Source organism: Lithobates pipiens, unplaced genomic scaffold, assembly GCF_037356315.1.
Source record: "Lithobates pipiens isolate NorthernLeopardFrog02 unplaced genomic scaffold, aLitPip1_a1.2 Scaffold_16, whole genome shotgun sequence".
Taxonomy (NCBI): Eukaryota; Metazoa; Chordata; class Amphibia; order Anura; family Ranidae; genus Lithobates; species Lithobates pipiens.
In genome coordinates, this window is record NW_027507748.1 from 585796574 (window position 1) to 585824326 (window position 27753).

A 27753-nucleotide genomic window follows, 5' to 3' on the forward strand; every position below is an offset into this window, starting at 1 on the left:
GGGGAGAGGAGGACAGGAGAGCTGCGGATTACGGAGGCACGTAAACTGACCACAGTGTTCAGGTTTAACAGCCATGATACGCCGTGGTCGGCTTACAGAATGGAGGGTAGAAGCTGGCAGGATCAGACAGGTTTTTTAGGTGAACAGAGCTTGTCACTTCCGGGTTCATCCTAATTTGGGGCTACCTCTGCTGACACCCACCACCATGGATGTCCCAGGCACCAAGGAAGGACAAGTAAGTCCAGGATACATAGTTAGAGTTTGGGGGGTGGGGGTAGCATGTTACCACACAAGTGGAATCACTACCACAAGAAAGAAGGAGAATGCAAATCAGGAGTTTGCGAACATGCTTGCATTGCTGCCATCTTATGACATACGTTGGTGGCAGTGAAAGGGTTAGAGTGAGTGCTGAGCTGTTAGCACGTAGGAAATATAACACATCCTACATAAAAGTGAATCTGAAAACTTAGGAACGTATGTTGATATTGGCTGAAATAAGGGAAAGACCAAGCAGCAGAGACAGACTGGGAACAAGCTACAAAAAGCCTAGCTCCTTCTAGGTAAACTCATTACACTAAAAATAAGTCTGAGGCATGGTCAGTCAGTAAATATTTGCCGGCACACTTTTATTTTGTCAGAAGAGCACTGATCTCACATCACTCACCTCGGCTTGATGGGGCTTTAAAACTTGATTTTCAGGATGTGGAAAGGGTTAATCCAATCATTTTTTATTTGCATTGTTAGAACATGTAAAGATTCAGGAATTTGTCATAACAGTTGTTTTAGACAACGGTGTTGAGGTTTATATATTTTCCCAGTATTGTCCAAAAAGAGCATATCTCAAAGGGTAACTCCACTGTTGAGAAAAAATTCCCCTCTGGGTCATCAAAGTACATTGTAGGGATTTTAACAAACTTTGTTGATTCCTACCTGTTTCTAATTTTAACAGAAAGCTGTTTGTGGCCGGTGGCCATCAAATTATATAATGCTTCTCTGTGAGTGCTGGGTGTGAGGATTTAATCTGGTTTACACTCTGAATTTTTATATGTTGGTACTGGGTTAATTCTGATTTTGGGCAATGCTAGATAAGTGGTCTACTGATTGCATATTGGTAGTTTAACTGTTATTTTTTAATATGTGTTATTTATTCTATGTTGTATTTTAATAGTACAGATGGTTTATTAGAGTATAGTTTTCATTTCGTTTTATTTGGTATTAATTGTTGCTGTTGGTAATTTGATCATGTCATTGTTTCTTCTTCCATTTGTTATTGTGTTCTTGTGTTGTCTTCGTTGAATGTACTTGTAATTTTAATAATTTCCATTTTGGGATTAACAAAGTATTCTGAATGTGAAGATCTTTTGAATACATTGTAAATGGGAGTGAAATTTTTATTATTGATCATACGATGCAGATTTGTTCTAAGAAGGGGAATGGCAGGGTCTGCATTCCTTTAGAAATGATTAACCCTTTAGGAGCATCTTGCCAAAAAACAAAGCATTTGTTGCAGAGAATGCCTAAAATCTGACATATATCTTCCTGTAGACTTCTGGTAGAATCATTGAGTCAATCAAGAAATTACATTTCTGGGGGTTTTCCATACCCAAACAGTGAATGAATCACTGGCAGGTTGCCATACTGCATTGAATTTTACAGAAAATTACAGTTCTGCAGATTGAAAGATAATTTTAGTGACATTCAATCGCAATATATGGCTTATGTTATATTTTATTTTATGTGCTATTTTTTAATTCTACATCATAGGACACACAAAGTGCATCTAGAAAGTATAAGTACTTACAAATAAGTATTTACAGCCTTTGCCATGATACTGAAACTTTAGCTCAGGTGCATCCTGTTTCCACTGATCGTCCTTGAGATGTTTCTAAAACTTGATTGGAGTGCCACTTGTGGTAAATTCAGTTGATTGGACATGATTTGAAAAGGCACGCACCTGTCTATATAAGGTCCCACAGTTAACATTGCATGTCCAAGCACAAACCAAGGTCCCAATGAGCACAGTGGCCTCCATCATCCATAAATGGAAGAAGTTTGGAACCACCAGGACTCTTCCAGGAGCTTGCCGCCCCCGGCCAAACTGAGCGACTGGGGGAGAAGGGCCTTGGTCAGGGAGGTGACCAAGAACCCAATGGTATCTCTGCCAGAGCTCCAGCGTTTTTCTGTGGAGAGAGGAAAACCTTCCAGAAGAACAACCATCTCTCCACCAATCAGGCCTGTATGGTAGAGTGGCCTGATGGAAGCCATTCCTCATTAAAAGGCACATTACGGCCCATCTGGAGTTTATCAAAAAAAAAAACTGTTGGACTCTAATCATGAGAAACAAAATTCTCTGGTCTGATAAAAAAAGATTGACCTCTTTGGCCTCTTGGTAAGCATGTCTGGAGGAAATCAGGCACCACTCATCACCTGGCGAATACCATGTTTTCCAGAGGAAGGAACTGGGAGACTATTTAGGATCCAGGAAAAAGATGAATGCAGCAATGTACTTCTCTAGGATGTACAATGTTCATCCTTGATGAAAACCTGCTCCAGAGCCCTCTTGTGTGAAGGTTCATCTTCCAACAGGACAACGACCTTAAAGAGGGATTCCACCTACAAAAAAAATATTAGAAGCCAGCAGCTATAAATACTACAGCTGTTGACTTTTAATAAATGGACACTCACCTGTCCCGGGGTCCACCGATGCCGGCAGCCGAGGCCGATCGATCTCTCGGCTGCTGCCGCCACCATTCTAGGTGAGGGAATCAGGAAGTGAAGCGAATCGGCTTCACTTCCCGGTTCCCTACTGCGCATGCGCAAGTCGCGCAGCGCAATAGGAATTGTCCGCGCTGTCTCTGAGACCCGTGTGTGTCCCAGCAGACAGCGTGGCAGGACAGGAAGAGGCATAGACTCCCACGGGAGTCTATGCCCAGAAGTGGGTGTAAATACCTGTCTTTGACAGGTATCTCCACCCCCCTCCCCCCTGAAAGGTGCCAATTGTGACACCGGATGCGGGGAGGGTTCCGATCAGCGGAAGTTCCACTTTAGGGTGGAACCCCGCTTTAAGCACACAGCCAAGATGACAAAGGTGTAGCTATAGGACAACTCTGTGAATGTCCTTGAGTGGCACAGCCAGAGCCCAGATTGAACCAGATTGAACATCTCTCGAGAGATTTGAAAAGGGCTGTGCACCAATGCATCCAACCTTGTGGAGCTTGAAAGGTCCTGCAAAGACGAATGGGAGAAACTGCCCAAAAATAGCTGTGCCAAGCTTGTAGCATCATACTCAAAAAGACTTGTGGCTGATGCTAAAGGTGCTTCAACGAAGTATTGAGCAAAGGCTGTGAATACTTGTGATTTTTTTTTTTGTTAAATTTGTAAAGATTTCAAACAATCTTCTTTTACGTTTTTATGGGGTATTGTTTGTAGAATTTTGAGGAAAATATTTAATCTATTCTGGAATAAGGCTGTAACATAACGTGAAAAAAGTGAAGGGCATTGAATACTTTCTGATTCATGACTACTTGGAATATGCTGCCATCTTCAGGTGAATGGACAAAAAAAGTCCGAAAATCCTGCCCAGGCAAAAAAATACTGCCCCCAGCTCGAGCTAAACCTTGGTTCGTTTTGCTAGTGTTCTTAGGTGATGTACCTGCTTCCTTCTGAAGATCTTTTTCTGTGCTTTGTTCCATTTGCTCCTGGCTTGTTACTTACACCACTGATGGAGTCGTGGGCCTTATTGTATCAGCCAAATAGGCCAAGAGGCAAGTGTACCTGCACACCGCATTCAAGGGGGCAGCTTGTAATTTATGCAGGTCATTGCAGGATACCGAAGGCAGTGTTCTCCGGTGTACAGTGTACCTGGTGAATTCACTGGCAGGGTACTATGCATGGCCAAATCTGTGAAGGGGGGGCGTGCCTGCTGTGTTGAGTGAAGTCTTGGCCTGCTGGTCATGCAGCTGGACAGGTGTGTGCCTCTGTATCAGTAGAGCGATGTGGCAGTTCCCCCGACAACTTTTTTCCTGTATATTGTGACTGCTGGATATTTTTCTACTGTGGACAGTAGTGTTGGCAGAGTTTAAAGACCATTGTACAATTCCAAATGTTTTCATTGTTTTCACTAGGTATTATTAGTGTAGTATATTCCCTGTTGGTTTGCCCTACCTTGTAACGATGGTACCACGTGTTGTGGCTGCAGTTTGTAGGGTCATGGCTGATTGATTCATCTATGTACATGTATTCTGTATGCCTGTCCCTATGGTTCAGATCTAATTACTATTCAGTTCACACCTGCAGAGCACCGAGACTGAGAGCCCCAGGGATTGTGGGATATATATTTTATTCACAGGAAATGTTACTTCTCAGTCTATAGACAGAGGTCATGATTTAACCTGTGCAGTGCCATGCACCATGCCTTGCTTGAACACAAAGGGAAACCTCTGACGCGGGAATGTGAAGATTTACTGTACTATAGAATTTTCTTACAGGGCAGCAAATGACATGAAACATGATCAGTGCACATATTGTGTAGGTAAAAAAACTCCAGTACAGGTAGGAAGGTTTATAGAGGCTTTAAAAGGGGTGGCCTTAGAGGTACACAATTATAATATTGTTCAACTTCGGCATTTTTTTTCAGTACTGGACACAACACACATGTGTTTGAGCTGCCTGATCCTACTCTGCGTATGGAGGTTGAATCACCTTGCACTGGAACTTAGCCTGCTTAAGCGCACTCTGTTTAAGCTGTTTAGATTTATCTGAAGGCTACAGCTTAATTTTTTCAGTCAGATTCCCTCTTTGTTCTACTTAAGAGCAGTATGGGTTTATTTTTGATTTTTGATTCATACTTGCCTATGCGGATGGAGCATCCGACCGTCTCTGCACTGAGAACCGAACATTGCTGATGGCTCAGCTCTCACGGATCCCTGAGAGGAGAGCTGCAGACTGTCAGCATCTCTCCTCTCTGCTTCTCCATGTTCATTGGAGCAATGAGCTGTGGAGGGGTGGGACGGGATGCCCACGCTGCCTTGACTGATGGCAGTGACGTGAGCGGAGAGCAGACTTCAGACTGCTGGCCGCTGAAAATAGGTCACAGGAGTGCAAAACGAATTGCACTTCTGTGACCCTTAGGAGAAACCCAGCCTAAAAAGCTCAGGCTGGACGTCTCCTTTAAGAGTGCTTGCATGGTTCTCAATCCCCTATTTATGGGGATTCGTCAACCCATTTCGCAGGCTTATGGTATCAATAAAAGTTGCACTCGCATACATTTTAGGAAGGTATTGTCTTGGATCATCATCTGCTCATCCAGAAGAAAGAGACCTGGATTGTTGCTGGAATGTGAACCCTTGATCTACACAGGAAAAACTGTATACAGGAGAAAACCAGTAATACACCCTCAACTGCTGCCTGAATGGACAAGGAATCTCTGCTGAACTAGCTGACAACCAGGCAGGTGTGATGTGCAGACTCTTAATACACACATACTCAGTGACCATTTCTTTCGGATGAACAGGTGATAATCAAAAGCAATATATTCCTAGGATGTATGTGAGGGCAACTTTTTTTTTTAGTTTTTATTTATTGTGCAAGATTCTTGTGCTTCCCTTTCTTTTATGTCTCACACATTACCTTCTGTGTGCTTTTTTGAGAATGCTGCTTTAACCACTTCAGCCCCGGACCAATTAACAGCCTAAGGACCAGAGGTCTTTTTACAATTCCCACTGCACTGCTTTAACTGGTAATTGCGCGGTCATGCAATGTTGTACCCAAACGAAATTTGCGTCCTTTTCTTCCCACTAATAGAGCTTTCTTTTGGTGGTATTTGATTGCCTCTGCGATTTTTTTATTTTTTTGCGATATAAATGGAAAAAGACCGAAAATTTTGAGAAAAAAATATATTTTCTACTTTTTGTTATAAGAAAAATCAAATAAACTAAATTTTAGTCATACATTTAGGGCAAAATATATTCACCCACATGTCTTTAGTAAAAAAAAAATGTCAATAAGCGTATATTTTTAGGTTTGCGCAAAAGTTATAGCGTCTACAAGCTAGAGTACATTTTCTGGAATTTACACAGCTTTTAATTTATGACTGCCTATCTCATTTCTTGAGGTGCTAAAATGGCAGGGCAGTACAACCCCCCCCCCCCCAAATGACCCCATTTTGGAAAGTAGACACCCCAAGGAAATTTCTGAGAGGCATGTTGAGCCCATTGAATATATTTTTTTTTTGTCCCAAGTGATTGAATAATGACACAAAAAAAAAGTTTACAAAAAGTTGTCACTAAATGATATATTGCTCACACATGCCATAGTTATATGTGGAATTGCACCCCAAAATATATTCTGCTGCTTCTCCTGAGTACGGGGATACCACATATGTGGGACTTTTTGGGAGTCTAGCTGCGTACGGCACCCCGAAAACCAATCACTGCCTTCAGGGTTTCTAAGGGTGCAAATTTTTGATTTCAAGGCCATAAAATGCCAAAATAACACAAACCCCCCCCCAAATGACCCAATTTTGGAAAGTGGACACCCCAAGCTATTTACTGAGAGGCATGTTGAGTCCATGAAATATTTTAGATTTTGCCACAAGTTGCAGGAATATTAAATTTTTTTTTTTTTTTGCACAAAGTTGTCACTAAATGATATATTGCTCACACATGCTAACATGTGCACACAAGTCAAATTACACCCCAAAATAAATTCTGCTGCTTCTCCCGAGTACGGGGATACCACATGTGGGGGACTTTTTAGGAGCCTAGCCACGTACTGGACCCCGAAAACCAAGCACTGCCTTCCGGATTTAAATCTAAAACGCTACCAAAAAAAACTGTTAGCGATCGCAGGGATCAGGCCTGACTCTGCGATCGCTGTAGTTATGTGTTTAGTGTTTTGTAAGTGACAGTTATCGATCGATACTGCACTTGGGTGGGCTGGGCGGAGGGGCAAAACGCAGGTGCTAGCAGGTATCTGGGCTGATCCCGCTAACAATGCGTTTTTTTGGAACCCTAAACTGCTGGGGACGCTAGTATAAATCTGATCAGATATTGATCTGTTCAGATTCTATACCACTACGGGAGGTTTATGCTTTGCACGTGGGTGTTAGCGGTACTGGCACTAACCTAGCGCTGCCTGGGGCGACGCAGACCCTGACCCTAAAACCTAATTGATATCACCCGCCGGGTGATCAGGGGGTTAAACCTTTATTGGGTAATAAATGGTGGGTGCCCTGATGCTATAAAAAGCAAACTAACTAACCAGAGTCACCCGTAACACTTATACGGTGATCAGTGGTGAAAGGGTTAACTAGGGGCAATCAGGGGGTTCAAATTTTTATTAGGTAGTATATGGGGGTCCCTGGCGCTATATAAAAACCTGACGGGGAACCTAAATAACTAACTGGCTAACCAGCATCACCAGTGACACTAATACAGCGATCAGAAAAATGATCGCTTAGTGACACTGACAAAAGGGGGTGAAAGGGTTAACTAGGGGCAATCAGGGGGTTAAAACCGTTATTGGGTAGTATATCGGGGTACCTAGCGCTATAAAAACCTGGCGGTGAACCTAAAAAAATAACTAGCTACCTAGCGACACTAATGCAGCGATCAGAAAAAATATCGCTTAGTGACACTGGCAAAAGGGGGTGAAAGGGTTAATTAGGGGCAATCAGGGGGTTAAAACCATTATTGGGTAGTATATCGGGGTACCTAGCGCTATAAAAACCTGGCGGTGAACCTAAAAAAATAACTAGCTACCTAGCGACACTAATGCAGCGATCAGAAAAGTGATCGCTTAGTGACACTGGCAAAAGGGGGTGAAAGGGTTAACTCTAAGGGCAATCAGGGGGTTAAATCTTTATTGGGGGTGGTAGGGGGCTACCCTGGACCTAACACTAACTGCCCTGACAGTTTTTACTTTTACAACTGACACTGAATGCAGTGATCAGTAAATAAATGATCACTGCAATCAGTGACACTGTGACTGGGGGGGGGGGTGATCGGGGGGGGGGGGGTGTGCCTATGTGTTATTTAGTGTCAGTGTAGTGTTTGGTGCAGACTTACTGTGTCCTCTCCTCGTAGTCCGGTCAATAAGACCGCCCCGAGGAGAGCGACATCACTTCCTCCCTGCCTGTGTATACAATACACAGTGGGAGGAAGCTTCTCATTCGCCAGGAGCGATCGAGAGGGGATGGCCAGAAACCAATGGCCATCCCCTCATCCCGGATCGCTCCTAAAGCGAACCGGACAGCCGCATCCAGCGGGAGGGGGTCCGATCGGACCCCCACCCGCTGGAAGGCAAGCACGTACATGCCATTGTAATGACGTACAATGGCATGCGGCGGTCCTTAAGTGGTTAAGATATATGCTAGATGGAGAAAACCGACTTTTATTTTTTATTTTTTTTTGTGATCCATACCTGAGGATCCCTGTGAATGATGTAATCGTGTGGAAGTGACTAGTACATATTTAGGGCTCTGGTATCAAGGGCAAGGTGCCTCCTTTCCTGGAAAATGCCCATTCTACCAGGAGTGGCCGTGCTTCCTGGGCTATTCAACATCAAGCTTCTGTTGAAGTTGGTAAGGCTGCTACCTGGTGTCTTCTTTTCACACATTTTGTAAGTTCTACCAGGTAGATGCTTCTGTAGATGCCAGTTTGGGGGGCGAAAGGTCTTACATGTGATGACCCCCCCCCATTCTGTTTCTGGACGACTGTGGCCCTGTTGCTTACCCCTCATGTTTAGTGCTTTGGAACTTGCCAAGTAGTCATGTGATGTACAATTAGGAAATCAGGATTTTAGGTTAACCTGTAAAATAACAAGACTGATTTTTCCCTATTTTTCCTCATTGCTCGCTACAAAACGGAGGCCTAGCCAAGCTTGGAGCAGTTATGCCTGGGTAGGGATTCCTGCCTTTTTTGTCCAGTCTCCATTCACCTAAAGGTGGCAGCATAAACTATGTAGATAGAAATGTGAACCACTCTGTGTCCTGTGATCTACTCCAATAAAGGGATTTTGCAGGTAAACCAAAAATTCTAATTTGTGTGCAAGCCTTTTTGGATAGTAATTATGCACAAAGGGTTTCAAATTATTTAAACTTTGCTGTTGGGCTACTGATAAACACAACTTTTATTGAACTTAAGAGATCTTTAAATTGAAACTATAATTTTTAGAAAAAATGTTTAATTGCTAGTTCAATTCACATTTCAGAGTGTGTGTTATATGTTAACGTGGTCCTTATGATATCACTAAATAGATGAGATGCACTCCTCTGTTGGTGGAAGTCGAAGTGCAACAGTGGTCGCTGATGTATCTGAAACTGTTTTCGACACAGAGATGGGGGAAATCAGGTGGGTATAAGATATTAAGCCTGTTGAACATCCCTAGTTCTAAGAAAATACAATTCTTCCATAATCCTGTGTTGCAGAATTGGCGGAGAAATCCAGTCTATGGTTTGGGATCCGAGTGGAGAGAGGCTTGCTGTGCTGCTGAAAGGTTAGAGTCTTGCTCCTATAGACTAACCTGGATTTGAGCCCATTATTGAGTTATGTTTACATTTCAGTACTGTCTGTCTTTTACAGAGATCCCCAATGATGTTACAAGTGTATCGGTGATTGCTGTTTACAGGACAAAGAACAGCCCCATATTTGAGCTGCTTCCTTGGTAAATATCTTACTAATGCTTTGAGGGATGTAATCTATTAGACAAGCATGGTTTAATCTTATTGCTTTTAGACGTGTGTGTGTGTGTGTGTGTGTGTGTGTGTGTGTGTGTGTGTGTGTGTGTGTGTCAAAATATGATATCCACAAAATTGAAAGAATTGATTTTACTGCCTTTTTAGATGTGACATTTTTCTATACTAGGCCATGAGCACTTACTGTTATGATTTAAAGGATAAGTTTACCTTTCAAGAAAAAATAACAAATGCGCGTAATTTTGTAGGGAAAAAATAGTGCATTTAATATTTTTTATGCAGGAGCATGTAAAACATTGCACCCCTGATTAGTGGATCAGGGGTGCAATGTTAGTCTTCTGCAGGCATGCCCTGCAGCTTTCTGCCCGTACCTTCTTACTGGCTCTGTTTGAAAGCTGCAGGGCTTGTGAATGAACTATGAGAGCGCTCATCAGCTTCCTCAGTTCATTCAGAACTACAACCTGTCAGCTGCGGTAGCTGATGGTAGTTGTAGTTCATTCACAGGAAACGGAATGAATGACGCGACCATGTGGGGAGAAGATCCACCGCCCACTGTCACACCATAGGGAGTATTGGTAGGGGAGGTGGCAGGTGCTGCAACATGTTACATGTTCCACCCTAAATATGAATGGCAAGTAAACTTGGCATTTAACCACCTCCTGCCCACCGGCTGTCATGACTTCCTTGACTTTGTGCGGGTATATCTGAACGATGCCTGCAGCTACAAGCATCGTTCAGACATCTACTTTTTCAGCCGGTGATTCTCAACACCATAAGAACAATCATAGTGGCTGTTCCACCGCTTTATCGTTCTTACGGGCGGCGGGAGGGGACGTCCTCCAGCCGCCCTCCAGTACTTCTACCGACTTGCCACTTCCATTGGTGAGTCGGAGACAGGATCCGCCGGCCCCGGATGTTTACCATAGAGATTTCTATGATCGTTGGGAGGCCGGGCGTGATATTATGACGTCACGCCCGGCCTCTGCATTCAAACAAATGGCACCCCTTTCAGAGCAGAGATCTTTTTCTTTTTTTTTCCCAGGCTTCCCAGCCTACAGGTGAGATGCAGGGTCTTATTGATCCATATCTCACTGTAAAGAGGGCAGATCATGCCATATTCCTATTACAAGGGATGTTTACATTAAGAAGAGAGCAATAATTCTAGCCCTAGACCTCCTCTGTAACTCAAAACATGTAACCAGTAAAAAAAATTTAAAGTGTTGCCTATGGGGATTTTTAAGTACCAAAGTTTGGCACCATTCCAAAAGCATTTGCAATTTTGAAGTGTCACATGATGGGTATCTATTTACTCAGCGTAACTTCATCGTTCACATTATGCAAAAAATTGGGCTAACTTTACTGCTTTATTTATATATATATATATATATATATATTTTTTTTTTTTTTTTTTTTTTTTAATAACCACTTGAGGACCAAGCCTCTTTCTGTGATTTGTTTACAAATGAAAAACAGTTTTTTTGCTAGAAAATAAATTACTTATAACCCCAAACATATATATATATATATATATATATATATATATATATATATATATATATATATATATATATATATATTATGATATTCCGCTTCAAAGTACTGACTTATAACCATGGCTGGCGGTCCGTAAGTGGTTAAAGCACAAAACTTTGTCATCGTCCCCCCCCCCCCCAAAAACGCGTTTGAAAAATTGCTGCGCAAATACCGTGCAAGATAAAAAGCTGCAACAACCGCCATTGTATTCTCTAGAGTCTTTATATATATATATATATATATATATATATATATATATATATATATAATTTAGCAATTTATATGTTTGGGGGTTCTATGCAATTTTCTAGCAAAAAAAATATGATTTTTACATGCAGGAGAGAAATGTCAAAATTGGCCTGGGTGACAAGTGGTTAAAGAGGATTTCCAGGTAATATTTTTATACATAGAGTAGTAATTGGTATAGCTTATACCTGGCTAATCCCCCTGGAAGCTGGTAATCGCTGAAGTAGACACTGCTACTCCAGTGAAGTCCACTTGCTTCCTGGTCCCAAACTGAGCAGTTGGCCTATTGCATTGTGAACACAGGAGGTCAGCTTATGAGCATGGGCACCATTTGGAGAATGCTTTGCGCTGCCCACCTCTCCACCTTGTCCAATCAGAGAATGTTGTGCATTTATTTTTAGATATGCAAAGCATTCTGAGTGGTACCCATGTTGCAGCGGCCCACCTACTGCTTTTGTAATACAGCAAGCCAGCCGCTCAGCACGGGACCTAGAAGCAAATAGAAAACCATTGGAGTAGTATCTACGTCAGTGATTTCCAGCTTCCATGGGCACTGGACAGGTAATGATATGTACATTTTAACATTGACCAGTGTTACTATGTAAAAATGACCGTACCCAGAGTTCATCTGTCTTAGCTGACGACCTTAAAATTCTATTTGCCTGTCATTACTCTGGCTTTAATAATTTTAATATTTGAGTCGTAGATCCAGAACAGGTATGAACATCAGTAAAGGTCAAAGTAAATGGGTTATGCTGCCACCTTCAAGTGAATAGACACTGGCCTAAAATGGCACAAATCCCTGCCCAGGCATAAGCCCTCCCAACTTGGCTAAGCATCAGTTTTGCTAGTGTCCTGGGATAATAAATGTCTCCAAAAATCTCTCTCATGGGCTTTTTTCCTCTATATCTGAGCCTGTTCCTTACTCCCTTGGTGGGAAAGAAATGGTCTCTACCTGGGATCAGTTGCTATGACCAGCAGGCCGGGGGGGGGGGGGGTGGGCCGGACCCGGACCCTGCATGCAACAGCAGGGATGGCTTGTAATTTCTGGCGGTTGGCACTGGACCCTGCTGGCTTCAATCTCTGCTGTATAGTGTACCCAGTGACCTCTCTTGCAGAATGCTGTACAGGTCAAAGGCAGTGGACTGCCTGGAGGGGGGTCGAGTCCCTGAAGGTCCTCTGGGACACACCTGCCGTGATTGGTTAGGATTAGGCCTCCTTTCACTGGAACTGTGGATTGGTGCCTCATAGTGGAGCAGTTCACAGCTGAGTGTTCAAAGTGCAGTGGATCAAAAGAATGCTTCTGCATGCTTATGCGAAGGCATTGTTGCGCACTTCTGTACATGGGTGGGCACAATTTTCTCCTTGTGCCTGCAGTACTCCTATCTTTGTAGCACCTGAGCTACACAATGTGGGGATACTGGACCGCAGTACGATTAGTCTGCCTACAGCCCTACACAGCATTGCAGCTTACTTATCCAGACGCAGCAAGTATTGAGACTTGTCTGTTGCGGGTGAATGTGATTTTTACAAGAAATTGTGCTCTTCAGTTGTTGACCCAGCTATTTTTAATGCTTAAATAACACTCGTGGATCCTGGTCTTTAAAAATGCCTTGGATAAAAGGTTAGAGGGCTCTCTCTTTAAGGTGTCTTCGCTTGGTAGCAGCAACTTTACAGTCTGCAGTGGGAGTTTTCCAACATCTTGATGTCTGGGAAGCATGTGCTCCATTCCACAGAATCCGATTCAAAAGATCCTGCCATTTGGCAGCACAGGGAAGGCCTTGCATTTCCCGAGTGGGCACCATGTCTCCCCATGTAAGTGGGATCATATGGCTGGTCAATTAAACTTGCAAATGTAAAGGCAGCCCTTTGAGGGCAAATGTTTAGACCATCCTTTGGAATCTTCTATCGAAGGTGACTGTGGGGAAAAGCATGTTCTTACTCTTTAAGACAGCAAACGTGACCGGTCAGAAACCAGTAACTCCTTTGGAATCCAAGAAGAGTTCCTTTCTTGGGTAACCAACCTCAGTCTTGAAATGGAAGACCACATCTTAATTCGGTAAGAAGAGGTGGACTCCCAAGTCCTCTGGTTCTGAAGGTACATCTTCCTCATGGTGAAGGGGTGTCTGAACTTGCGTAGGTAGAGGAATATATATGAGCTTTTGTGGCTGCCTGCACGCAAAGTCACCGCTGACTGGGTCTTCAGTTTGGTGTCCAGAGGCTACAAGTTGGGGTTTTACTGCTTTCCTTCTCCACACATTATACACTCAAGGGTATCTTTGGATCCACAAAGAGTGGATTTCTTTGAGACCCTAGAAAGACTGCTGTCCCAAGGGGTCATTGTATCTGTTCCGGCAGAGGAGAGATCTCATAGATCCAATCCCATCTTTTGCATGGTTCCTATGTTAAATGGAGACATCTAGCCCATTCTTAACCACAAGGGTCTAAACTAGTTAATGAAATTACAAAAATTCAGAATGAAATCCAAAAGGTTGGTAATTGATCTGCTACATCATGGGACTTTCTAGTGTCTACTTGCACGTCCTGATTTTCAGGCCTCACCAGCTGTTTCTGTGACTCACAGTTGAGGATCATCCCTATCTGTTTGTACCTTGCCTTTTGGGCCTGCCCGTAGTACCCAGGGTATTTTTATCAAGGTGTTGACACCAGTTCTGCAGATGTTGTGAACCCAGGGTATTCCCATAGTGAGGTAACCGGATGACGACTTCTCAGGGAGTGATCAACTCAGAAACTGACCTCCATTGTCCAGCAGATACAGTACAGGTCCTGGGGAGCTTTGGCTGTATACTGAACCTTCAAAAGTTGGCCTTTGTTCCATCTCAAATCCTAGAGTACTTGGACTTAGTCCTCTATGGCTCATGTGAATGTATATAGTTACATAGTAGGTGAGGGTGAAAAAAGACACAAGTCCAACCTACAGGCGAAATGCTTGTCTTTCATCACAAGTGAAGACCCTGAGGTTGTGCAGAAGTCCCTCGATTCGGGCCTGCATGAAAGTGCTGGGGAAGATGGAGTCTCCTATGCTCAGTTTCACTCTATATCCCTTGAGCTCAGCATTGTGTCAATATGGGATAAACATTAGGAGTCCTTGGATCAGGCTATGTATCTAACTCCCCAAATCGTGGGCAATATGGCTGGATTTTCTACACTGTCTCTCATGCTTCGTGGTCTCCCTGTCGGTGCAGCTGATCAATGCCATGGCTGTGGAATACATCAGCCATCAAGGAGGGACAAAAAGTCGAGATGCTCTGAAAGATGCAAACCTAATCTTGTCTTGGAAAGAATTTTGTTCTGGCCATCTCTGCCTCGCACATTCCAGGCATGGAAAATTGCTGGGCAGACTTTCTTAGCCACCAGTAGCGGAATCTGGCTATGGTGGTTTTATGTGTATATCTCACAAACTCCTACAGTGCTCCACCTCAAACTGTGATTTCAGTCGTGCTCCACCTCAGTGTGACTAGCCTCTCACCTTATAGATGTTACCTATGAGTAATATAGGTCAAAGCGCTCTTAACCCTTTCGGGGGGGAAAAAGGATTTCCAATTTTCCTCCTAATGCAGTATCAATTTATTGGTATGTGCCCCTTTTAAGGGAAAGGAAAGACCTCACTCCGCTGGCATCAACATCTGAATGATAATATAATGACTCCTATTGTGCAGTATTTCACAAGGTTTCGTTTTTATTAAATTAAAATTATACATTAGCTGGTGCATTACAGAGGAAACACTTATAAAAGGTTCAGTATCCAAAATGAGTGCTGCTCCAGTGCTGTCAGTCCTGCTTCCTGTTTGTGACGTCACCCGACTTCACCGTACAACTATTGTCATAGGTCGCATAACATCATCAGGAGCATTCAGATGTTGCTTCTGGTGGAACAAGAGTTATTTTCCTTCCCTTTAAAGAGGCACTTACAAGATATTGGAACTGCAGCTTAAGAAGGCAAATTGGGAGGCAAGGGGGATAAGGGCGCCTTTTGACCTTTTCTTACGGGTCACATGTATAAGGTAAGAGGCTAATTGCACAATTGAAATCATAGTTTGAGGTGGAGCACTGGAGGAGTTTGTGGGATATTCACCTGAAAACACCATATAAAAGACTATTATTGCACATTAAGTGTCTATTGTGATAAATATGTGATATTTTTCTGTATATTTTTGTGGAATCCATGTGTGTTTTGATCATTTTTGCCAAGTCAGTGGTGCATATATAGACATTATGATGTTTTATTCAAGGCATACAGCAGTGTGGAGAATAAAAAAAATATATAATTTATATATTATATAATTTATCACAGATGAGGAACAAACAGTGACTGCAAGCAGCTCATAAAGTGGGATAAATAATACACAGGCAGCGCAGAATTTTTTATTTTGTTATAACAAACTGGACAAGTTTATGTCCCAAACCAGGGATCATCAGGCATTTGCAGTAGATCCGTACATATCGATCAACACACCAGGACACTGCAGTTAAAATCTTCCTTTTATTCATCCACAGGAATAAAAGCTCACAGACAAGTGGAAATGTTTCTGCCAAACAGAGCTTTATTCTTAACAAACATAAATGGTAATACAGCACATTAAATGGGTACCGTATATACTCGAGTATAGGCCGACCCGAATATAAGCCGAGGCCCCCAATTTACTCCCAAAAAAACTGGCAAACTTATTGACTCGTGTATAAGCCGAGGGTGAGACATGCCTGTCCATCCCTGTGTGTGTGTCCGTCCCTGTGTGTCCGTCCATCCCTGTGTGTGTGTGTGTGTGTGTCCATCCATCCATCCATCCCTGTGTGTGTGTCCATCCATCCATCCATCCCTGTGTGTGTGTGTGTCCATCCATCCATCCATCCCTGTGTGTGTGTGTGTGTGTCCATCCATCCATCCATCCCTGTGTGTGTGTGTCTCCATCCATCCATCCCTGTGTGTGTGTGTCTCCATCCATCCAGCCATCCCTGTGTGTGTGTGTCTCCATCCATCCATCCGTGTGTGTGTGTGTGTGTGTGTGTGTGTGTCCAGCCTACCTGTGTCCCGAGCCTCCGTCCCGTGCCTTGCCTCCGTCCCGTGCCGTGCCTTGCCTCCTTGCCTCCGTCCCGTGCCGTGCCTTGCCTCCTTGCCTCCGTCCCGTGTCGTGCCTTGCCTCCGTGCCGTGCCTTGCCTTGCCTCCGTCCCGTGCCTTGCCAGGATCGCCTCGGCGGCCATTCTAAAATTCAAAAGCCCCGCCTCCGCCTCCGCCTGTGATAGGCGGAACACTGAATTTCCCAGCAGCCTGTGTTCCGCCTATCACCGATATCGTCTCATCCTCGTACTACGGACGAGGATGAGACGATGTCCGTGATAGGCGGAACACAGGCTGCTGGGAAATTCAGTGTTCCGCCTATCACAGGCGGAGGCGGAGAAGGAGGCGCGGCTTTCAAATTGTAGTATGTCCGCCGTCTGTCTGCTCGATACGCTGATCGAGCAGTCAGACGGCGATGACTCGAGTATAAGCCGAGGGGGGCACTTTCAGCCTCAAAAAAGAGGCTGAAAATCTCGGCTTATACTCGAGTATATACGGTAATGTCTAATGAGGAAGGGAGGCGCAAAGAATGCAGGAAATTAACTCTTTGCAGCTTAGCTGGCTGTATAACATTATGCTCACGCCATTCCTCACAGGTGCTCCATAGATACAAATGTTGCAAAATGTCAGAGAAGCATTCTACACAATAACAAGAAAAATTAAGTAAAGAGAGCCTTTTGCAAAGAGAATAGTGAAGTGGTTTAGTGGGGATGAATGCCACAAGATGAAGGTCCAGGTCCCACCTGCAATTCAACTTTTTTGGTATCCTTGTACCCTTTTGGGCAGTGTCTATTCAGTTTATTGTGCTTCTTTTTTTTTTTTTTTTTTTTTTGCCTTTTCAGGAGTGTTTTGCCAGCAGAAAAACGCTCCCCCATTTATACCAGGCCTTTTGGATCTAGTATGGATTTTAAGGGGAACCCCATTTAAATTTTTTTTAAATACCCCATACTCCTTCACATGGGGGGAGGGGGGGCTGGGAATATGGGGACCCCAATAGTAAATTGGGTTTCCAATATCCAGTCACCTCCCCCCCACAAGAACCGGGCCAGGGTTGTGGGGAAGAGGCCCTTGTTCTTATCAACATGGCAAAGGACGCTTGCTAGTCTCCCCTTTTCCTGGCTCATGTTCTGATAAGGCTCTGGCAGCTGATGAGCCATCCATTGTTAAGGACGCGGCAGCTGCCGCCATTCACTAGTTAAGAATGCCGGCAGCTGCCTGCTCCTTAAAAAAAAAAAAAAAACACTACCACTCCTAAACTCTTTGCAAAACACTTAAAAAATATATTTTATCCAGCGTTTTTTAGCGGTTTTTGAGTGTCTAGTGTACATGGAATCTTAGAAGGACCACTTCCATATTTTCCCTTTTGAAGGATTTTTTTTATTGTAATATGCACTCTGCAGGGAAGCACTGATTCCTTTGCAGATGAATGACTGGCTACTAAGCCAAATATAGCAGGGAGCATTAATTTTGATTATTGCAGAGCCATAGGGTTTTCACCACTCTACTTTAACCACTTAACAACCGTGCTATAGCCAAATGATGGTGTTCCGTCATAATCTCTAACCTGTCAAAAATGCAAACCGCTTGTACTGCGCATGTGTGTGTGCGGGCACAAGAAGGGCTTTCTTTTGCACGTCAGATTGCGACGTAAAAAAGCTATCAACTACACCAACTCCTCTTGCCACCATGCCTGCGCTGTTTTCGTGTAACATACGCAAATCAATCCATCAAATTCTCCAACTATTATGGCAGCAGTACACGTGCGCAGGAACACTAACCTCCCCGTCGCATCTTCCAACCGTCTTGCAGTGGCTCGCACATAAACCAAAAGAGACACATGGGCAGTAAAGCAAAAATACTGAGTTTTATCATACGAGATTCAGCGCAATGATCATGATGAAATGGGAAGATGATGTACGGAACAGTGTATTTGCGGAACTATGTTCACACTCGCATACATATCCCCACATTGTTCTGTACATTATCTTGCCAGTTTAGGGGATGTGAGTCTTCCCATGCAATCTGAACTTAAGATTGTCATGTAAAAGGCATCCAATAGACCAACTGCTCTCACCGCCGCAGCGTGCCTGGGGCATCAAATAGACCAACTGCTCTCACCGCTGCAGGGTGCCTGAGGCATCAAATAGGCCAGCTGCTCTCGCCGCCGCAGTGCGCCCGAGGAATCAAGTAGACCAACTGCTCTCACCGCCGCAACGCGCCTGAGGCATCAAATAGACCTACTGCTCTCGCCGCAGCGCACCTGAGGCTGTCCCCAGGGGAGAAGGGGTCCTAGTCCCCAATAGAGATGATGTGGGGGGTATGGGATGGTCTCACTTGCCATGACCAAGTTTGCAGGTCCCTCATTCATGGTCGCCTGGGCTCCCTCCAGCAACAGCAAGGATGGGCGATCAGCATATCCCCAGGGAGCACAGCTACGGCTTGACATGCTCTATCTACAGGACACTTTTCAAAATAAGAGTGACAAGGATCAGAATAGACACAGCTCTTCTTATATTGGCAAATAAACTGTAGGTCATTGTCATAGATTGCAAGCTCTTGGGCATAGGGATCAACATTCTGACAGCTATTCAAGCCCCCCCCCACTGGCAACTCTGTCAATCCAGAGCAGCCTAGGGGCGTGTTAGTGGCGAGGGCGGGAATGGACACAGTGCCTCCCCGCAGATGTCATATATCAGCTGGCACGCCGCTCGAGTCTATAATTTTTCTGGACCCCATAAACTATGCGCATGCACGGTGAAGCTGCGCGAACAGCTGTTTTCTAATGTATCCTCAACGGAACGGACGCAGTCGAGGCTTTGCATAAGTCGAGGATTTTTTTTTTTTTTTTTAAGAACACCAGTGTTCTGGCAAGATCTGCAACTTGTCAAAAACTCCAACCGCGTCATAGGTGCTTTTGCTGACACAGCGTGCCTGCGTTGCCTTTCTTATCACAGGCTAAAAGAATCCTATCAAATTCTCCAACTGAAATTGCAGCAGTGCGCCTGTGTGGGGAGACTGACATCCCTGTCTGATCTTCCGATTGTCTCTTTCACGCATAAAGCAAAAGAGATAGGTGCAGAATGAAGAAAAAAACACAGCAGTTGGAGTATTCGGCATTCTTTTAGTGTGTGATATGCAGGACGCGCAGGCGCGCTGCAGTGGCGAGAGCAGTTGGTCTATTTGATGTCTCAGGTGCGCTGCTGCGGTGAGAGCAGTTGGTCTGTTTTGATGCCTTTTACGTGACAATCTTGCGTTCAGATTGCGCGGGAAGACTTGCACCCCCTGAACTGGCAAGATAATGTACAAAACAATGTGGGGCTATGCATGCGAGTGTGAACATAGTTCTGCAAATTCATTGTTCCGTACTTTATCTTCCCAGTTCATCATGTTCATTTCTTTGAATCTCGTATGATAAAACTCTGTATTTTTGCTTAACTGTCCATGTATCTCCTTTGGTTTATGTGCGAGTCACTGTGAGACAGTCGGAAGGTGTGACAGGGGATGTTAGTGTTCCCGCGCATGCGCACTGCTGCCATAACAGTTGGAGAATTTGATGGAATGATTTTCGTGTGTCACTCGAAGACGGTGCAGGCGCGGTGCGGCAGCAAGAGGAGTTGCTGTAGTTGATGGCTTTTACGTCACAATCCAACGTGCAGAAGAAAGCCATTCTCGTACTTGCGCATGCGCAGTACAAGCGGTTGGTGTTTTTGACAGGTTGGAGATTATGACAGAACAACGGCTACAGCGAGGCTCAATAACTCTGGGAGGGTGTACTATGACGTCCTCCCAGAATCATGGGGCGCGCACATGGGAATATCCGTGACTGCCAGGTCCCGGGGACCCGGCACATCATGGTAAATGGCTGCTAACAGCGGACGTTTACCACATGATCGCTCCTTCAAATGAAGGAGCGATCGCTTGTAGACAAACCAGTGTCTTGTCCGGTTCCTCTCTCCCCTCTGTGTACCGATCGGTAGAGTGTGAGCGGAGAGGGGAGAAATCTGTAATGCCCACAACACTGCTCTGAGGCCATTGCAGCAGCCTCAGCCATCCCTCTGTCATACTCAGCCATCCATCCATACTCATCCATCCTCAGTCATGCTATCCACCCCCTTCCATGCTCAGCCATGCTCAGCCATGCCCAGCAATACTCGGCCACACCCAGCCATACGTAGAAATACTCGGCCATGCCTCATCAATGCCACTATAGTGCCCAACAGTGTCTCACAAAAGTGTAATAGGTAGTCAAATTAGATTTGACATTTATGCCCCTAGAACACCTGATGGTGCTCCCTGCATGTTGGGCCTCTGTATGTGGCCAGGCTGTGGAAAAGTCTCCCATATGTGGTATCGCTGTACTCAGGAGGAACAGGAGAATCTATTTTGGGATGTAATTTTTGGTATGTACATGCTATGTGTTAGAAATATTGTATAAATAGACAACTTTGTGTAAACAAAAAAAATAAAAAAAATTCATTTTCTTTCCACATTTTCCAGAAACTTGTAGAAAAATTACATGTGCAAGAGACTGATTATGCTTCAAAGATTATATGTTGGGGTATTTTCTTTATAAAATGGGGTCATTTTTGGGGTGTTTCCATTGTCCTGGTGGTCCAGGGCCTTCAAAAGTGCAAGAGGTATTCAAGAAATTAGAACGCCTGGAGGTGCTCCCTGCATGTTGGGCCTCTGTATATGGCCAGGCTGTGTAAAAGTCTCACACGTGGTATCACCATACTCAGGAGAAGTAGTAGAATGTGTTTTGGGGTGTAATTTGTGGTATGCATATGCTGTGTGTGAGAAATAACCTGCTAATATTACAATTTTGTGGGGAAAAAAGATAGGAAAATAAAATATTGATTTTGAAAAGAATTGTGGGAAAAATTATAACTTCACAAAAAACTCACCATGCCTCTTACTAAATACATTGTAATGTCTACTTTCCAAAAAGGGGTAATTTGGGGGGTATTTGTACTTTCCTGGCTTGTTAGGGTCTCAAGAAATGATATGTCGTCAGTACTTCAGGTGAGATCATTTTTCAAAGATCAGCACCATAGCTTGTGGACTCTATAACTTTCCCACAGACCAAATAATATACACCGATTTGGGTTATTTTTACCAAAGATATGTAGCAGTATACATTTTGGCCAAAATTTATGAAGAAAATTACTAATTTGCAAAATTGTATAACAGAAACACAGAAAAATTCATTTTTTACAGAATTTTTTTTGTTCTTTTTTTCTTATAGCGCAAAAAATAAAAAACCCAGCGGTGATTAAATACCACCAAAAGAGAGTTCTATTTGTGTGAAAAAAAGAACAAACATTTCATATGGGTACAGTGTTGCATGACTGCGTAATTTGTCATTCAAATTGTGAGAGCACCAAAAGCTGAAAATTGGTCTGGTTAGAAAGGAGGTTTAAGTGCCTAGTGGTTAAAAAATAAATAAATAAAATCTTATGCATGGAGGTCTCAATGAAAAGACATACTTCTGGTATAATAATTCTGAAACCCTAACCTAAATAATTCTTTGTCTCCAGTACCTTCCTTCCATGCAGAGTGGGAGAGGATCCGCACTTCATGCAGTTTCATCCCTGTTTCCCAAAGGGGGCACTACTCACTGTGGTAAAGTATCTGTTTTGGCCTTTCCTACGTATCACTTATGTATGTTACAACTCCACAGTAGTCTGACTGCCTCTTTTCTTCTCCAGCTCTCAAGTTCTGGTCGCCTGTTCCATGTGCCCTTCTACTTTGTCAATGCACAGCATCCGCGTTTTATTCCAGAGACTGAAACCATGTTGGTAGCAGATGATGGCAGTGCAAAAGACACACCTTTGCTTTTTACACAAAACTAAATGTTGTCAAATCAATCTGCTTTTGTTTTATGTGCTTTATATTGTATATAACAAGCACTACAATGTTTAGATAACTACTAAAGTCTCCTTTTTTTTTTTTTAAGAGGTACGACCAAAGCTTTTTTTTTTGGGCTTTTACTCTTCGTGTGGGTCACAGGAGTACATATTGCCATGGTCCACTCAGCTGATTTGATTCTCGGCACATGGCTGATATCTAGCCAGCTCAGATATTTAATTTGCTGACTTTAAATGTAGCTTCAGGTCACAGAACAACACTGGTTTTATTTGTGAGTCCAAAACAAAAAGTAACTTTAAAATAAACTGCTTCGGCTGCCGCACCTGTGTACTCTACGAGCCTATTGGATTAGCAGTTACTTTGTCATACCATAAATCATCATATATCTTTTTTTGGGTAAAAAGACTTTAATTGTATTGTCTTCTTAAAAGTATTCCTTTTGAGTATAGGAAGGACAAAAAGTTTACCAATTTTCTAACTATTGTTCTAGTGATATGTCCCATTTGTAAGGACAATAAAGCGGTTTCTTGTAAAAAGCATTGTGACATTATTTCCAAACAAAATAAAGGCCATTTTAAAATGTATTTTTTGATGTTTGTATTCTGTTAAAATCAAGTAAAATGATTTATTTTGCAATGAGGGAAATGGGAAGGCCTTAAGGCTCGGTTCACACAGGGGCGACACGACTTCAGGACGACTTTGTGAGGCAACTTGGAGACGACTTGAACACGACTTAGACACGACCTGGGGCGACTTACAGCACAACTTTAAGTCGCCCCAGGCCAGGCGACTTTTGCCGTGGCCAATCAGAGAATGAGCTCTGAAGGGGGAACTCCACGCCAAATTTATGAAAAAAAATTGGCGTGGGTTCCCCCTCCGAGAGCATACCAGGCCCTTAGGTCTGGTATGGATTCCAAGGGGAACCCCCTACGCCGAAAAAGCGGCGTGGGGGTCCCCCCCAGATCCACACCAGACCCTTATCCGAGCACGCTACCCGGCCGGCCAGGAAAAGGGGTGGGGACGAGCGGGCGCCCCCCCCCCTCCTGAGCTGTACCAGGCCGCGTGCCCTCAACATGGGGGGTGCCTTGGGGGAGGGGGCGTGCGGCCCCCCACCCCAAAGCACCTTGTCCCCATGTTGATGAGGACAAGGGCCTCTTCCTGACAACCCTGGCTGTTGGTTGTCGGGGTCTTATCAGAATCCGGGGGCCCCCGGATACCGGCCCCCCACCCTATGTGAATGAATATGGGGTACAATGTACCCTTAAACATTCACCTGTAAAATAAAGTACAAAAAAAAACACAACACACAAGATAAAATAGTTTATTGCACAGCTCCGGGGGTCTTCTCGCCGGACTCCTCCGCTATCTTCTTCTAGCTCTTTTGCTAGCGGAGGAGCCCAGCTTTCTTCCTCGCCGCCGCCCTCTTCTTCCGACTTCGGGGGTCTTGTCCCCCTCTTCGGTTCTTCTGCCGGGCCACCGCGCCTTCTTATAGCTCTTTTACAGGCGGTGGCCCGGTCTTCTGTCGCCTTCTTCTTCTCCTTCTCCTTCTCTCCGGCCGCAATACCATGTGACATCAACCGATGACCCCGCCCCTTGTCCCTATATAAGTCGCAGCGCGTCCCTGGCATTGCGGCCGGAGAGAAAATTTATAGCGTCTACAAAATAGGGGATAGTTTTATGGCATTTTTATTATTTTTATTTTTTGGTGTTAGAAATGTCGGTGATCTGCGATTTTTATCATGACTGCAACATTATTGCAGAGACATTGGACACTTTTGACACTATTTTGGGACCATTGTCATTAATACAGCAATCAGTGCTATAAAAATGCACTGATTGCTGAGTAAATGACACTGGCAGTAAAGGGGTTAACCACCAGGGGGATGAAGGGGCTAAAGCAGGGTTCCAACTGTTTTTTCGTTTATTAAAAGTCAGCAGCTGAACAAAAAGCATAGCTGCTGACTTTTAATAAACCGACCCTTACCTGCCTCATGGTCCAGAGATGTGGCTGCCCGGAAGCTAGCTCCTCTCCCCCTCCTCTTCTTGGTGCCGTGATGGTAACTGTGGGCACCTGGCTGTGACAGCTTACGGCTTCACGGCCAGGTGTGCACTGCGCTCTCCTATTGGCCAGCCAATCTTCTGGGACTTGAGTTGTATCCCAGAAGATTGCTGGCAGGGAGGGGGCCGCCAGGGTGGCTGAATATAGGAAAAATGTAAACCCCCCCCCTCAAAAAAAAAAATGTGGCATGTCGGGCCGAGGAGTGCTTGAAGCGGAAGTTCCACTTTTGGGTGGAACTTCACTTTGTGTGTCCTAGGGAGTGATTTTAACTGTGAGGGGGCTGGGCTTCAACACACATGACAGCGATCACTGCTCCCAATGACGGGGAGCAGTGATCTGTCATGAGGCAAGGCAGAATAGAGAAATGCCTTCATTACAAATGCATCTCCCCATTCTACCTCCCCGTGACACGATCGCGGGCACCCGGCGGACTTCAAGTCCGCAGAGCAGGGCGCGCGCCGCAGCACCATTTTTTAAAAGGGGACGTACCTGTACCCCCTTTTGCCCACTTGTGCCATTCTGCCGATATACATAGTCGTGCAGTGGTCAAGAAGTGGTTAAGGTTGTGTTTTGGCAGTTGCGTTTATAGTCTTTTCTTTGAAGGCAAAAAAAATAGTTCAGATGCTGAAGTTTCCAACGTTTCAGACGCCAAACGCGATACCGGCGTTTGGAAGCGTTTTTAAAGGTGTCCTATTTTTTTTTTTTTTTTTTTACATTCAATTTTTTTTAAAACTTGTAATCGCTTGCAATGCTTCAAAGACCATTTATATACCCCTAATGAGCCCATGATCCAATCCAATACACCACTAGCATTGCTGTTGGCCAGAACTGGAATTTGACCTATATGTTAGGTTTGAACCAGGTGACCCCACCATTGAGCTTGACACCCGACTTGATAAAACATAGTTGCATGAAATTAAATTTCTGGCTTTTTTTAATTTCCTCACATGTTCCTCACATGTTCTTATTATGGGATCCATAGTAAAAGCACCGAAATTGAGGCAGATACAAGTACACTGCTGCTACTCACTCTGGTCTAACAAAATGGCTGAAATACTTAAATAATACTGTTTTTTGTGCTTTGGGAGGTGTTGATGTTATTTTAAATAAACGCTGCTAAACGGGTGTTTTTAAACGCTGGTTTCAAGCTGTCAAAAAAAAAAAATCACTCAGAAGAGGTTGCCTCAGCATCCCATGTACCTTAGGCCTTAGATAACTATTAGACCCCTTTCACACTGCTGACACCGACGTAAGCGGTAAAGCTGCGCTATTTTTAGGGGTGCGGTTTTAACTCCCCCGCTAGTGGCCAAAAAAGGGGTTAAATCCGCCCGCAAAACGCTGCTGTGGAGGAGCCATGAGTTCACCGCTCCAAAGAAGCTGCTGGCAGGACTTTTTCTGATGCCCTGCCAGCGCACCCCTCCGCTGTAAAAGCCCACGGGTGAATGGAACAGCTGTTTTAGGGCGGTTTTCAGGCGCTATTTTTAACGCTATAGCACCTGCAAAACGCTCCAGTGTAAAAGGGGTCTTAGAGTATATATAAGGCCCTGTGAGAGAAAATCTCAAAATAACTTGTCAGTTACTTACAAGTCCCAAGCTAAGCCCAGATTCCAAGTGGATAACAGGGGCCTCAGACAAGTGTCCTAACCCGGGTTGAGGCGGGAAGCCCCCCCCAAAAAGGACCAAGGGGAACAGGTACGCAGGTAGCCAGGACAGCTCCTGTGCAATATAGGTTCTAAAAAAAAAAAAGTGTGGGGGAAAAAAGGGGAGGGGAGAAAAACATGAATAAAAAGGATTGTCTTGAATCTAAGTGAAAAAATGTATATGACTAAATAAAAAAATATATTTAAAAAAATGTTTTGGATCAGGGTGAACCACCTTTGTGGGGGGGAGGGGGGGGGGGCAGCCCCTAAGCATGTGTAGATATATGAGATATTAGATGTGTGAATCAAAACCACAACAGTGTGAACAAATAAAAGTGCTGAAAAGCACTCCAGTAGGTTTTGCTTGCAAACGCTTCTCTTTAGAGAGCTGGGCCCTGGGAGCCAGTACTTTTTGGTAGCGAGGCCATGAAGTTTTTACTGGCAGGGTGCTGTCGCAGGTCCAGGATAACCTGAGTTTCCTGAAGGTTTCCTATACGGTCTCAGAGCCTACCTTGAAGGGTGAAAATTGGGTCTTTATCGCTGATAAAATCTTGCTGCGAGGGTAAGGGAGATTTTCTCAGGAATTTCTGGGGGCTGTATTGAGCACTCACCGTCCTCACACTGGAAACAGCAGACACCTTCACTCTCCTTTCCTCCAGCCGGAACAGACCCTCTGGTAAGAAAAGGGGGTCTGGTCTCTTCCTGTGCACCCAGATTGGCTTTATTCCCCTTCGAGGGACATGCCAGAACAGTTGCCTCTTTTCTTTTGAAAAAAAGAAAATTCTTTTTCAAAGGGCAGACCGTGGCCGTTTGGCCAAGGATTTACCCCACCATGCTTACAGGTTCACAAGATGCCGCTAAGCGCGGGAAAACACCTTACTGGAAAGGGGGGCCGTAATTTGCGGAGGAAGTGGCTAACAGCGTCAGACACACATGGAGGAAGCTGGTCTCAGCGCTGTATGTGTGAAAGCTGCTGCTGGCTGTGGAGGGAAAGAGCAGGTGGATGGCTTGGTCAGGTTAGTGTACACAGGCTTACTCCTTTGGCACATTATATTTTACTTTAGCTAGGGTTAATAGCAGCTAATGGTGCTGAACTATAGCCTAGCAATGTACATTCTTTTGCATAGTGCCTCTGCTTTATGCTTCAGGCTATGAATGGTAATGAGGCCTGGTTGCACTGTAAACTAAATGCATTTCCAAAAGAATGTCATCCTCCACTAAGAGGGATACGGCTAGTCAAATTGAGCTGTCAAGGGTAGAACACTTCAGTCCCTGTATATATCATACAGACAGATTTGTTTCTTCTACCTAGTTTTAAAAGAAGATTAATGCTATGATGTCTCTCCATAGTAGGACTAAACATAGCATCTAAACAGCTAGTCCTCAGGGTCCTTTTATTGAGGTGCGGGAGATTAGAAGATACTTATTTATCCTCTTCGGAGGATCCTAAGATGGTAGGAGTAGCATCACAAGTCAGGTGCTTGTGTACTCCCTTACTTAACCCTTTTGTTGCCTGCAGCGCAGGCTCTTGAGGTATCTACCTATAATCAGGTTCATTAGAACCTCCCCCACCTGGGGATGTTTTTTCCTATTCATGCATAGCTTATGTATTCTGAATGGGAACATTGCTATGAA

At 44.2% G+C, this 27753-nt stretch overlaps 1 protein-coding gene across 3 annotated transcripts in view; it reads left to right on the forward strand.

The window, feature by feature from the left end:
• The window catches only part of AAAS (aladin WD repeat nucleoporin), a 43563-nt gene extending 21088 nt beyond the window's left edge, over positions 1-22475 (forward strand). For all 3 annotated transcript variants that reach the window (XM_077483851.1, XM_077483852.1, XM_077483853.1), the window contains exons 13-17: positions 9257-9350; positions 9428-9495; positions 9582-9663; positions 22089-22173; positions 22260-22475. In XM_077483851.1, the coding sequence (XP_077339977.1) occupies positions 9257-9350; positions 9428-9495; positions 9582-9663; positions 22089-22173; positions 22260-22403 (473 nt within the window). In that variant the 3' untranslated portion in view covers positions 22404-22475. The remainder of the gene's footprint in view (positions 1-9256; positions 9351-9427; positions 9496-9581; positions 9664-22088; positions 22174-22259) is intronic.
• Positions 22476-27753: the final 5278 nt, after the last annotated feature.